Below are 14053 nucleotides of genomic sequence, written 5' to 3' on the forward strand. Positions count from 1 at the left end.
AGCCGTTCCAGAAAATATAGCTCAGGTGAGAAGTTCCCTGTTTTCCGGAAGCTGTCTGAAGATGGAGTGGGCACGAATCGTGAAGCTGACCAACACGAGCTACGAGGCGTGGTGTTTCTCGATGCAAGCACTGCTACGACGCGAGCAAATGTGGAAGTATGTTGACCCCGGTACTCCACCCGACCCGGTGACGGATGCGTGGCGCGAAGGAGACGAAAGAGCGTTGGCCACGATCCAGCTGACGGTGGACGAGAGCCAGTACGGGCTTATTCGAGGGAAAACGACGGCAAGGGACGTGGTCGGCATTGAAGGACCACCATCAGAAGGCGTCGTTGGGACAGAAGGTAACGTTGCTGAAGCAAATTACGAACCAGAATTACCAGTGCGGTGACGACATGGAGGCATATCTGGCTGGCATCGAAAAGTTGTACGTTCGACTCGAAAATTCTGGCTTCGAAATGAGAGAGTGTCTCAAAGTGGCGTTAATTTTGCGTGGCTTGCCGGATTCGTTCAATCCGCTGACTACTGCTTTGGAGGCCCGGAACGAGGAGGAGCTCACTCTCGATTTGGTCAAGGTGAAGCTGATAGATGAAGCGGATAAGCAAGGGAATCGAAGGAGTAGTTTGGACGAACAGGTGTTGCGGACCAGTGGAAGCACGCGTCGGAAAGATGTAGTTTGCTACTTTTGTGGGCTGGAAGGTCACATGAAGCGAAACTGCAAAGCGTTCCTGGAAGAAAGAGGTGAGAAAAAGGAAAAGAAGACAGATGAAGCTAAGATAGTGCGCGAAAGTGAAAACTATTCGTTCACCTTTATGATTAGCAGTGGTGCGCGTGACGCGAACACGTGGGTGGTAGACTCTGGCGCGACGTCGCACATGGCTAACAACCGTAAAGCGTTTTCGAAGTTAGACACGAGTGTTTGCCCGGTTATTTCGACTGCGAGTGGGAGAAAGATACGCACCGGTGGAATTGGGGACTGTACGATTGACTGCGTAGTTGGTCGAAATCAAAAAGTGTCGGTTACGTTGACGGACGTTTTGTATGCCCCTGCGCTGAAGGAGAACTTGGTTTCCGTTTCAAAACTAGCGGCGAAGAAGGTAAAAGCTGAATTCGACGAGAAGCAATGCCAACTAGTGTTCAGAGGTGAAACTATTGCAATTGCTGATAATGTTGGAGGATTGTATACTTTGAACGTTTTGAAAGAGAGTGTCATGAAGGTCGGTTTTTTTGGCCCAGAGATGATTAAAGAACGGAAGTATCGAGGAAGCAAGATTCAAAAGGAAGGAACTACTACCGTGAAGAAAAAGCCTGCGAGCGGTGGTGACGAATTCGATTCGATCTCTGATGGTCAGTACGATGACGCATCGGAAGACGTATTTTATGATTGCGAGAATACGGAGACAGTTGATGTTGAGGAGGAGTGTTGGAGGAAGCACAACTATGTGCAACATCAACGTTCCATTTCCACTGGGTCGCGAGGAGCAACATAGCGCAGACGTTGGCCAGGCGTTGCCATGGGAAACGATCACAGCAATCCGTTTTTCTTATGTTTTAGAATTTGAATAAAATTTCGCTCTCTTGGCGTGTAGCCTTTCAGTAGTAAAGACGTGTTTCATTTTCGCTCCCGAACCTGGTTCTGACTCTGCTAGTTCTCGAACAATAAATTTCTGGGGAGGTGTCATTCGACTTTTTCTGACCATCTTGGCCCTCTTGCTTGTACGTACTAATCAGTATAATATTGAACGATTAAAATCAAATACCGAGTAAAACCAGTTTTTAAGAACATTTCAGAGCTGAATCTTACTCATTATGTTGTTATGTGGCACCAGGACGAAGCTTACATGTTCGCACAAATATTGATATACTTGAGCGTGCCCATGCTATTGAAAAACCAAATAAATGTTCTACTGTTTTTATATTATATCCAGTCTAAATTGTTCCTTTTTTTGTTATAAAGCTTTATCGTTGAGCGGAAGATACATACTATGCGGATCGGACGACAACAACGTTCACATTTGGGACACTATGAAAGGACAGCATAACAGTAGGCTGAAAATTGATCATTTACAACTATCTACAATAACCATTTCATCTTTTTTAGGCACTCTGAGCGGTCACGAGAACCGCGTCACATCGATCTGCATGGCTCCGAATGGGATGGCTTTGGCATCCTGCAGCTGGGATCAACACGTTCGCATCTGGGTGTAAACTCTCTGTGAATCGAACAGTCGAGGACAGTCGGATCGATATCTACAATGAAGAACCATTGCATGTTATTGATATCTATTTTTGGTGACTTTGTCATGTTCTTTCTAATTTTTGAAACTTCCTTTGAAATCATGGAAGCAATAAGAATTATTACACCGCCTTAATCGTAAGCTTAACCTTTACAACTATTCTATCACTGAAAACACAGTCCATCATCCAATGAGCAGATTCAATCGAATGCAATCGAGAAATCGGTCTTAAAACTCCTCCGGTCAATCGAGTACATGTTATCTGCCGTACACTCGTACACTCCGGCGTCCATCTGCGTTGCAGGATCTATCTCTATCTTGGATTTCACCTTGTCCTTTCCGATGTACCACTCGTGTACCTAAATTCAAATGAAAAATTTCCATCATTCAATTAGGGGTAGGGGAAGTGGTGGTAAAATGAACAGGGGTGGTAAAATGAACACCGTTCCTTTTACAGAGAAAAAACAAATTTCGATGAATTGTTATCACGCACGGACGATTTAGAGCATAAATCTGAGTGTTAGAGTTGATACGGAGGTCAATTGAAGTGAAAATATCAACGAAAACTAAGATTTTAGAAAACCACGTTTGAAAATTAGAACTGACGTAACTTTAAGCTCGGAAGACTTGAGGTTTTTCAGTGAGGTGAATATCGTTATGATTTGATGTCAAATATGATACCTTTAGAATTCTTTTTCAGTGGGATACAATCATTAATGGATGTATTTTCGGTGGGGCGATGAAAATTTTCAGAAATATTTGTTTTGCTCACGTTTTCTGCGTGGTGTTCATTTTACCACCAACCGCTGTTCATTTTACCCACATAGTGCAGGTAAAATGAACGTTTGCATCGCTTTTTGATAGCGATGAAAATATGTGAAAATTTAGCTATTTTAGTCTGAATCCATGTCGCTGCTATAGATTACTTCCCTATTTTGGGTGTTGTGCGATAGAACTATACAAATTTCTCGTTTTTCTATCAGAAACAAGATGATTTCCTTAAGGTGTTCATTTTACCACCCCTTCCCCTATGTAACAATTTGTCGCTGATACGTACATGCAAGTAGAGATGACTGAAGATTTCCACTCCGTCTTTGAACCACGTGATTGTCGGCCGAGGGGTGCCACGAGCCACGCACAGGAACGCTATTTTGTGCCCCAATACGTATTCATAATCGAAATGGGAGGCCAATGTGATCTTTGCACCCTGGAATGGATTGGTTTGATGAAATCTGTCGCGCTGGGGAATACCTTTGTCAGCTCTTCACAACCTTGTATTATTTTTAGAGGTGTATTGAAATCTGCATTTACGGTATGAGCTGGGGTACGGAAATAGAATTTACGTAAATATAATCATTATGAAAATGAGATTTTTGTTATATAATGAAGTTTTCGACCTCAAAATTAAGTTTGTATAAAATTTTGTAGATTGATATGAAAATAGACTGAACACAAGACTTGTTTGACAAAGTTTGTGTAAAGCTATGTCAGCTTTATGCTAATTTGCCTTGATATTCTTAGTCAGCCATGAACATCCCTACGGGATTATTTAGCTATATTCTAGCTAGATTTGATAAAAACAACCGTTTTAAACAATCTAAGAAATACTTGGTCTTGAGGTATAGGTCATCAGACCTATAAGCGTAACGAGTGACCTCTCAGAACCTTGCAGCTAGGATAATATCCACACATGTACTATACGGACTTCTTCCTCTTGGCATTACGTCCTTACTGGGACTAGTGCTCATTGAACACTAGCTGCTCCTCAGCTTGGTGTTCAATGAGCACTTCCACAGTTATTAACTGAGAGCTTTCTTTGCCCAAGTTGCCATTTTCGCATTCGTATATCGTGTGGAAGGTGATACTCAATGCACAGGGAATTCAAAGAAATTTCCATTACGAAAAGATCCTGGACCGACCGGGAATCGAACCCAGACACCTTCAGCATGGCTTTGCTTTGTAGCCGCGGGGATGTAGATAAGGGCACAGGTTGTCAATTTTGAAGGCCATCTTTGGATTCTGAAATATTTTACTTCGAAAAACAACATCTATAAAAGTCTTGTCTTAGGAATGTATGATTTAGTTTGATTTGATTAAAAAAAGAACCGTTTCTGAGTGTATAGCTTCTCTTTCTCGAGTTGTGAAGAGCTGACAGAGTTTTATAGTACTCAACACACGTTGTTATTGTTATAGTACTGATCGGATTCCGGATCTCGGTACTTTCCGGTAATTGGTAAACCGATTTGCATCTGAAAATAAACATAAAGTCAAAATGTGAGAAACACACCACAACATAAACCAGTAAAATCCTGAAAACGATTTCAAAAGAACACATAACGCAGGTCGCCGGTGCGCAGAAAAAGAGGTGATTGTCATATACACCGAGGCTGCTCGCGATAATTTTCCACTTAGAATGCCATCTATCAGTTATATTGTGCCACTTTCAAACCATAGTGAACTTATTTATATAATGGGGCAAATGTCTCCGTCCTGAGCACGCTTTGTAGCGCCAAAACACACTAACTTCTGGAGTCACCTTTTTGAGTTCACCGGCGCTTGCACCTTATTTCATATTGGCTTACCCTTGATTTGGTGCGTCCTCGGGCGCGTCCACGCCGCGCATTTACGTCTCCAGCTAGCATGATTAGAATCACCACACACAGTACCATCCATGCTTTCGGCGCAACCTTCATTCTATCGGTAATGGTGGATTTCTAAATAGTATTTTGTAACATACATAAACATTATAATAATTCAATCACAACAAAATAAAAGCGAAAACAGTACAATAGCCAGTTATATCGATTGATTTTTGAAAGCGTAAATGTAGTCTTACAGAAGCAATCAACTTAAATAAAGTAGTGCACTAGTTTTGGCCACCTTAAGAGGAAATGTCTTTAAAAAATATATGAGAAGCCCTATTCATACCACAAATATATCAAACGTAAATTTTCAATCCATAGTATGCATGAAAAATATCGGAACTGACTAAAACCATTTTTTGCTCTGTAAATCTCGTTGATCAATATAGGCAACTAGCACCAGTTTCGACCAGAGATTTAGCTTCGTTTCCTAAATTGGCCAATCACATTGATTTCTTATGAGAATGGCCCGCATAGGAGTACCCTGGCCAGATTAGGTTGAAGGGAGTTAAAATTATAAGGCAAATGAATAACTTTCTTATGTTTGAATCGTTTCCGATATGTAGGGCTTCCTGGGGTGATATGCACTGCCGGGGCAGAACGCACCTTGTCAATTTCTATGAAATAAACTAGTTTTGAGTGAAAAACACTATGCCGATTGATGAAACGTTGCAATTTGTTGACACCCTGAGAATTTGATACATTTCGAAAAAACTTAGGGCAAATGTACCATTAGTGGTGCACCTAAGGGAAAACTGGTAAAACACGGTGATAAAATCATAAAATATATGATTTTAATGCATCAGTCGATAGATTCCAAATCCTTCTATCATTTATATGTATAAAAATCACGATTCATTTGAAATTTCCCTGCAAAAAGTCTTGCACCAATAATAGGAACACTGTTCCTTTAGTGGAGGTATGTTTTAAGAATGGTTCCTTTAATGGCGCAATCCATTGATTTCTTATGGGACCCTCCACTATGGCTACTGATGCACCACTATAGGTGCAAAGGAGCAAAAATCTTAAGCAAAATAATTGTTTTAAATAGTTTTACGGTTAAATTCCATGAATATTATTCGATTACTTATATTATTTTCGCATCTTACATCACAGAAAAATATCACATAATCATTTATTACTGCGTAACATGCCAAAACACACTACCTCCACTATTGGAGCTACCTCCACTAAGGGAGCGTTTGCCCTAACAGAGATCGAACAATAATTTCGAACAGCACAATTTTGACGTTACTTTCCCGATCATTCCACTTGTTGTTTTGAAAGTGATGAATTGAGATTTTTTACAACCTTTCACCATAAAACAGATGATTAGAGACTGGGTATGTTGTTGATGACATGATTTGGCGAAAAAACACAACGGTGTCTATTTTCCATAACATTTTCTGTTAAGCGCCCGGTTGGCAGCACGATCCATTGCAAAATAAACTACAATCATAAAAGTTAGGTAATTTGAAGCAAAGCCATGCTGAAAGTGTCTGGATTCGATGCCCGGTCAGTCCAGGACCTTTTCGTAATGGAAATTTTATTTCCTTGACTCCTTGAAATTGGCAACTTTGGCAAAAAAAAGCTCTCAGTTAATAACTGTGGTAGTGCTCATTCAACACTAAGCTGAGAAGCAGGCTTTGTCCCAGTAAGGATGTAATGCCAAGGAGAAGAAGAAGATGTGTTGGCACATAAAAGCCCGATTTTGTAAAATCTTTTTGAGAAAGTGAAACGAGGTACAGAGCTGTTCTGAATAATAGCAGCGCATGCCGATTTTCATACAAACTGCTTAACTTTGGCATGCTCTAGTTTTGTTCCCTTTCAAGCAATCGAGCTAATATTTTCTCTATAGAGAATATCTGTATACAGAACTACGATTTTCTGAGCTCCTAGGGAAAAGTGAGATATTAGGTGAAGCAGTTTGATTGTTATATCACTTACTATTTGAACAACCACTACCTAATGGATAAGCGTACATCCAAACAAACAATGTTAAAAATGTTTGTAGAATAAAAAAATGAAAATGAAAAAATGTTATTTTTACGAAAAATTTAACTTTTTTTCACCCGCCATAAGTGTGGAATCGCATCACCTAGTATTGCAACACTCCAGTTGAATATTGCAGTACCCCGAAAAGTTTAGCATCACTTAAAAACTAGATGCAGTATCTCGTAATCCTTACTTTCTGCCAAGTTGCGATCTTCAGCAAAGTTGTTCAGCAACCTTATGGCATTCATTAGGTGAAATTTTGAATTTTTTTTTTGCCGCTACGTGGCGCTAGTGTGCATGTTATTAGATAATATTTTAGCAAGCTTTAGCTCATTATCCCGACCACCTAGAAAGTTCGTGTCTTCGGCAAAGTTGTTCAGAAGCTTGAAAATAATTTGAGAAAGCACTATTTAGTTTGCAATTTCGCCGCTACGTGTGCATGTCATTTGATCATATTATAGCAAGTTCTAGCTCAAGATTTCTACCACTTAAAAAGTTCGTGTTTTCAGCAAAGTTGTTCAGAAGCTTGAAAGCAATTAGGGGCAGCACTGGTTGGTTAGCAATTTTGCTGCTACGTTTCGCTAAATTCAATGTGCATACAATGTATTTTAGATGGTTTTAGGTGACTTAGGAATAGTACCACCCAGCGTATACAGAACTGACTCAATTTTGTCAGCCTCTTTTTGTGGAAAATTTTTAGCTCTCATCGTTTCATAATCAAGTCTACAAATCTTTTTACGTCCAATTAAAGTTATTATAAATGTACATTACAAGAATTCTCATAATTTGTTTGCACTTCGATTGGGACCTGGAAAATGTTTTGAAAAATGGGCTGACAAAATCGGGTCATTCATGTTTATATGTTATCGCTACATCAAGTATTGCAATGCTTCTATTGAATGTTTTCTACACTCTTAAAAATGAAGGACCGTTTTCCTTGATACGATGAAATATCTCAAAACCTTCATAATTTGCAATGTTCTGCTTTTCAACAAACTTGACCAGAATTTTTTATTGGACTAAAAAGTATATTGTAAAATTTTATCGCTTTTCAAGCTGTTTTATATTATGATGCTTGTCACCTAGATCAAGAAGAATAGTGTCTTCATTATTGTTACTCAGAATACCGAAAGAAAACCAAAGCTACACGATTCGTTTCAAAATTACAATACTGGAAAGAATAAAGTAAACTATAGCTTATTTCGTTACAAATTGGTCAAGTTTTGAGACCTGTATAACAGCTTCCTGCTTTGAGCTACATGTCAAAAATAACTTGAAGTTCAATCTATGAGCAACTAATGAAATCCTATTCAACAATGTCGTTTTGAGAGAAATACCAATAAATTTGAATATAAAATTTTTGAAGTACGAATATTTAGAAGAAGTTATTTTTCCAAAACTTGTACACATAGACAAAATTACAAACTTGGTGTAATATAATATAATACAATAATCAGCAATAGTATGTATTTGTTTGTCTTCAAAATATCCAAATATCAAAATTGCTTACCAAACAGTGCTGCCTCAAATTGCTTTTGAACAATTTTGCTGAAGACACGAACATACTATATGGCCAGGATGATGAGCTAGAGCAGTGATTCCCAAAGTGGGCGAATTCGCCCCCATGGGGGCGATTTTCAGGTACAGGGGGGCGAAAATTTGTAAAACTGAATTTGGGGGGCGAAAATGCTGGAAAGGGGGCGAAATTGGGGCCAAACGAAAAACAAAAATAGATTAAAAGTTTGTAGGAGACAATCATATTTTAATGATAGCATATACATTCGAGGAAGAATTTATTTGACACCTAACTAATTACCGCTAAACACGCTCGTTTTTAAATTATGATAGACAAATTTAACGGTTGTCATTTAGGATCTGAATGGTTTTTGCCAAAAATAATATTGAATGCGTTTTGAAAGCCGAAAATATGTGAGAACTTTTGGCGATGTTTGAACTTTATTTCTAAGTCCAAAGTGAAGTTTGGTGGCTATTTGTTAGGGAATCTTTAGAATAAGGCTTAAGTTTTTATTATTTCTCACACGTTTGTTAAAGTACTCATTTTGATATTTTGTTGACACGCATACTAACCAGTATTTATAGTACAAATCATTTTATGAATAATTTTATGTGACTTTGGTGGACAAAAATCGGATTCCAATAATAAAAATACTAAAACAGACCAGAGCGACATAAAATTGCATGGATTAAAGCTTCAAAAAATCTAAATTGAACGCTATATTTCAGTGAATGAATTGATAAATAAAGTCTGAGTTTACTGGTATTTTTTTAGTTTTATTTATAGATTGTATATGCAGAACTAACTATATTACCCAAAATTTTGAAGACGACACTCTTTTTGGGGTATATTTATTGAAGCATTAAGATTGACTGCTACACCCGTTAAATTTGATCCATTTTCGGTATACTTATGATGACATATTGATCCATACATCAACGTAAGCTTAACGCGTAGTACAAATCAACACTGTTATTTCAATAGGGCCTAACCGATATGAGCGATTTCTCTTCATCGATCCTCTCTTTCACTAATAACTAAATCTGTAATATTTCTTGGTAAAGAAGCAAGATATAGTGATTCTTCATCCTACAGCACAAAAATATGTTACGAAAAGAGAATCAGTTTTCTGCCATACCGCAAAGAGAGCAGCGATGAAGAGAAATCAATGAATGCAGATAAGCCCATGTGAAAAAAACAATGCTGAAATGTTTAAATTGTACATCAGGGGGGCGATTTCAATAAATATTGGTCTCAAGGGGGCGAAAGTCAAAAAAGTTTGGGAAACACTGAGCTAGAGCCTGCTAGAATATGACCAAATTTACACGCACACTAGCGCCACGCAGCATTGAAATTAATAATCAAACAGTGCTACCCCAAATTGCTTTCAAATTCTGAACAACTTTGCTGGAGACACGGATATCCTAGGTGACCAGGATCATGACTTGAAGTTTGCTAGAATATGAACAAATTACATGTAAACCGTGGCGCTATCAGCAAAATTGCTAACCAAACAGAGCTGCCTCAAATTGTTACCAAGCTTCTAAACAACTTTGCCCAAGACACGAACTTTCTAGTTGATCAGGATCATGAGTTAGAGCTTTCTAGAACATTACCACGTACACTAGCGCCACGTAGCGGCAAAATTGCTGACTAAACAGTGCTGCCTCAAATTGCTTTTAACACTTCAGCCGTCGCGCTGTTGTATTTAGTACAACGCTGATGAAAAAACTTCGCTTTTCGTTCACAACACCAGCGTGGTGGTTTTGACGATGGTCAACCACGCGACGACTGGATGGTTAAGTTTCAGATCATTTTTACTGAAGACACGAACATTCTAGGTGGTCGGGATAATGAGCTAGATCCTGCTAGAATATTACCAAATTACATGCAGCGGCCAAATTACGCATTAAAATTTTCACCTAATGTACGCCATAAGGCTTCTGAACAACTTTGCTGAAGACCGCAACTTTGTAGAAAGTAAGGATTTCGAGATATTACTTCATAAATGTTATATTTTTAGGTGATGCTAAACTTTTTAGGTGGTGCTGCAATATTCAACTAGGGTGTTGCAATACTAGGTGATGCGATTCCATACTTATGGTGGGTAGTGTATGTAGTTCTGTGGAGAAAATTTCATCCCAATTGCTAGAAAGAGAACAAAGAGAGAACTAGAGTATGCCAAAGTTGAGCATTTTGTATGACAATCGACATGCGCTGCTGTTATTCAGAACAGCACTGTATGTACCGTAAAACGGGGTATCTTTGATAATGCGGGTAACTTTGATAACGCACTATCATACTAACCACCACATACTAAACGGAATATCTGTTAATCGGTTACGTTGCAGTTTTGCAAAATTAAAGAATATTAGTATGACACTTCATGTAAGAGCTGTTTTCATTTGAATCGAAAACATTAACCCTCCTACCAGCAGCTTCATTTTTCACCACAAGAAAAAATTCAAATCACAAGAACTTTTTTGTTTCTCAGTACTTTTGCACCGTTTTCTAATAAGTTCTCAAAAAATTCTTCTAGTTTTAGGATCTGTGTCAACATTGATCATTGGTCATCTGGATCCAGAGAAATTCCGTAATTCCTTGGGGGACCGACGCGTAACCATAACCCATATATATATCTCAGCCTACATAATTTTTAGCGTATTCGGATATTCACTCTTCGGAACAATATATTAATGAAAGTATGTTGTGAAACAAATGAAGCAATTTAGTGCAGCTGTTTTTGAGTAATGAGCATTTATGTTGTTGGTATCACGCTGGCCAAATAATGATCTTGAAAACTTAAAAAAATCTCACATTGTAATTTTCAGATATCTCTAAGAAAACTTTACCAATTTGAAGATTTTTTCAGAGTAGCTCCTTATTACATGGCATTGTGTAGCCCACATTTTATGTTTTTGATAAATGAACTTAAAACTAAATGGCCGCCTAAGACATTTTATATGGGAAGTGTCGATCCCCCAAGGAACATTAGAATATCTTTAAAACCAGAGCACCAATCATAAATATCGACATGGATTCTTGAAATAGAAGAGTTTTTTGAGAACTTGTGAAAAAATGGCGCAAAAATACCGAGAAACAAAAAAGTTATGGCGATTTTTTTTTCTGCGGTAAAAAATGAAGCTGCCGATAGAAGGGTTAAAAGCTTTATAAACGAATATTAAAAATTAATACGATTTTTGCATTTTCGAAACGCTTACAAACAATCTGTTCACGATCACTATTTGATGTAGTTTTGAATAGTTGAACACGTATCTTTGACAGTCTTTGGTCTCAAATCTCTTAGCGAAAAGCATTTTCACAAGCTGGGACATTTTTTGTAATCTAATTCAGAAATGTCCATATAACGTTAAACGTCTAGAGTGTGCAATGCTCTATAAATGTTAATTAATTCAATCAATTATGTTCGATTTATATTGCATTATCAAAGTTACGCCAAAATAACTCTTTTGGCAATCTATCAATTGCAATCGATAGCTAGGATGTCAGTACTTGTTTTTAAAATATAACTATAATTCTTTGAAGCAGCATGCTTAAATATTCAAGTTTTTTTCTTCGAAAAATCTATCAAAGTTATCCCGTTTTACGGTACAGAAAATTCTCAACGGCCTATGGTCTATTATAGGTGCAAGGTGGCCTCACAACTGGGCCACCTCTATGGTGCACTGAATTCAAATTCTATCATTTTTTCATGCTGCTTGCCATCTGTACAACAGATTCGCTACTACGACTGATTCCACGCCTCGCCGATATTTGGTTCCACTCGGATTCATTAGTATTGTCGGTTTCTATTATCCATTTTTTAATCACTTTTGAAATAATATTTAGAAATAATAAAGTATGCACCCATAGTCTCTGAAAACTATGAAGGTTAAAGCCCACATTGCCTTGGCTTGGATAACATCTCATAACCATTGGTGTCTGGTGTTCCGAAAGGAAAATTTTGTGCACGGCTGGTAGCTCAAAATTTAACATACTATAACAGATCTTATAAACTGCAGCTCTTTATCTACGCAGTTCACCGATACTTTCGAGACCGTTCTCCACAGAAACTGTGTAGATGAAGTGCAGCCTACATGGCGGGACTTCTGTATCCTTGTACAATTGTTCAACTATGCCTGAGCTGTGCTAGACTTTGAAATTTGTGAAATATAAAATTTGTATGATCGAAAAAATGCCAATATGTGGACTATGCATCTCCGGTGAGACACTTAAAAATTGTCCAAGTCCATAGCCGTTTTATACACGAATTTTAGGATCACATGTTCGGAGTTGAACTGTGACAATGTATGTATCAATGACGTTCCCAAGAAATCCCGAAAGACTTTGTGGAACTTTGCTTCATTTCGAGCGAACTGTTACATTAAACGATAGGTATTAATGCGCTTCTAAGGACCCAAAACATGTTGTATGACTCCTTGATGATCGTTCAATCTGATTTGATATGAATTTGGTACTTCTTGACTAATCACTAGATAACTGCTATTGCTTCTGTCTGTTGCAATTGTGAAACGGCTCCAAGTAATCGCATAATCACATCACAATGGTGCAAAGCGTTCACCTTGAATATCTAGACCACGACCGATGATCATACGATCCGACACACACGTAAACCAACCGTCCCGAACAATCTCTCGAACTGTACTGCGAAGTCGTCAAATGAGAACCAAGAAAACCGGGGGACGATTACGGCAATCGATCTGGGTGCCAACGGGATCTACCTTAGCTAGAGGAGTTTCATACCGTAAATTGAATCAGCACGATCGCCTCTCATTCCATTATCCAATTGACGGTAATCAGAAACGCGAATCGTCACCAAAGAAACCGGGCACTGCCGCATACGTCTTGCTCACACAACAGGAGGGATGTAGCGCAAAAATGTTGTACCTTCCAGGGAAGGGTGACTCCCAAAAGTAGTAACTTTCGGATGATAATAGGACTGGTAGCAGGACGCTTTTTAGAGACTTTGTTATTAGTTTAAATGCGAGTTTAATGCGAGTTTCTATATTCAATGGAAGTTCTCAGAAATCTCTATTTTATCCAAAACTGCCTTTAAAGTATTTTTTACTTATTCTGCGTGCAGTGAATCATGATGCAAAATTCTAAAGGCTCCAGTGAACCCTTGAGTTATTATAACGCGACAATTCCAGGTTTCTCAGGATTTTTCTCAGATTCATCGAGAAAAGGCTTCAGGAATTATTCTAGTGATTTTCCAGAGACGTCTTTTGAAATATTTTCAGGGACACCTCCAGGATATACAATCGAGGCTGTTCCACAAATTATCTCAGAAATGCTTCCAGCGATTTTCCAAGGGATGCTCACGCTCAGTGGAATTTTTCCAGAATTCAATAGAAAACATTTTTCTTATATTTTGGCATTTTAAACAGAAAATATTCTAGGACTTCCACAAGAGGAAGGTCATAAAAGGTTACATTGGAACTCAAACAAGTTGCATCAGAAGTTAATTTAGGATTTTTTTAGAACTACTACCCGAATGTTTTTCAATAATTCTGAAAAATATCCTCGTCTTTTCCCTGGAGACATTCTAGTAAAAATCTTTGAAAACTTCCTTCGAAAGCTATTAAAATAATCCCTGGAGTTACTTTTCAAGGTATCCTTAGAGAAACTCCTGGTTGAAACCT

At 38.2% G+C, this 14053-nt stretch overlaps 2 protein-coding genes across 3 annotated transcripts in view; one reads left to right on the forward strand and one right to left on the reverse strand.

Moving 5' to 3' along the window:
• Window positions 1–2384, forward strand: part of LOC5570133 (guanine nucleotide-binding protein subunit beta-2) — a 23085-nt gene extending 20701 nt beyond the window's left edge. Inside the window, exons 5-6 of the mRNA XM_001653064.2 lie at window positions 1958–2044; window positions 2102–2384. Coding sequence (XP_001653114.1) covers window positions 1958–2044; window positions 2102–2208 — 194 coding nt within the window. The 3' untranslated portion in view covers window positions 2209–2384. The remainder of the gene's footprint in view (window positions 1–1957; window positions 2045–2101) is intronic.
• On the reverse strand, window positions 2267–13120 carry LOC5570132 (immunoglobulin domain-containing protein oig-4). 2 transcript variants are annotated; one of them, XM_001653063.2, is made up of 5 exons: window positions 12973–13120; window positions 4820–4951; window positions 4415–4486; window positions 3295–3444; window positions 2267–2596 (listed from the first exon to the last, which is right to left on the reverse strand). In XM_001653063.2, exons 2-5 carry the CDS (start codon window positions 4928–4930, stop codon window positions 2438–2440), a joined length of 492 nt encoding a protein of 163 aa, XP_001653113.1. In that variant the 5' UTR covers window positions 4931–4951; window positions 12973–13120; the 3' UTR covers window positions 2267–2437. The 2 variants fall into 2 exon arrangements, with proteins under 2 accessions (XP_001653113.1, XP_021706329.1); XM_021850637.1 differs by having other exon boundaries at window positions 12949–13072.
• Window positions 13121–14053: the final 933 nt, after the last annotated feature.

The sequence above is a fragment of the Aedes aegypti genome, chromosome 3 (genome assembly GCF_002204515.2).
Source record: "Aedes aegypti strain LVP_AGWG chromosome 3, AaegL5.0 Primary Assembly, whole genome shotgun sequence".
Taxonomy (NCBI): Eukaryota; Metazoa; Arthropoda; class Insecta; order Diptera; family Culicidae; genus Aedes; species Aedes aegypti.

Coding starts and splice junctions, on each gene's coding strand:
- LOC5570132 (XM_001653063.2), bottom strand. CDS start 4,930: ATGAAGGTTGCGCCGAAAGCATGGATGGTACTGTGTGTGGTGATTCTA. Junction 4,487..4,819: donor GAGGACGCACCAAATCAAGG/GTAAGCCAATAT, acceptor GTTTATTTTCAG/ATGCAAATCGGTTTACCAAT. Junction 2,597..3,294: donor TCAGTCATCTCTACTTGCAT/GTACGTATCAGC, acceptor ATTTGAATTTAG/GTACACGAGTGGTACATCGG.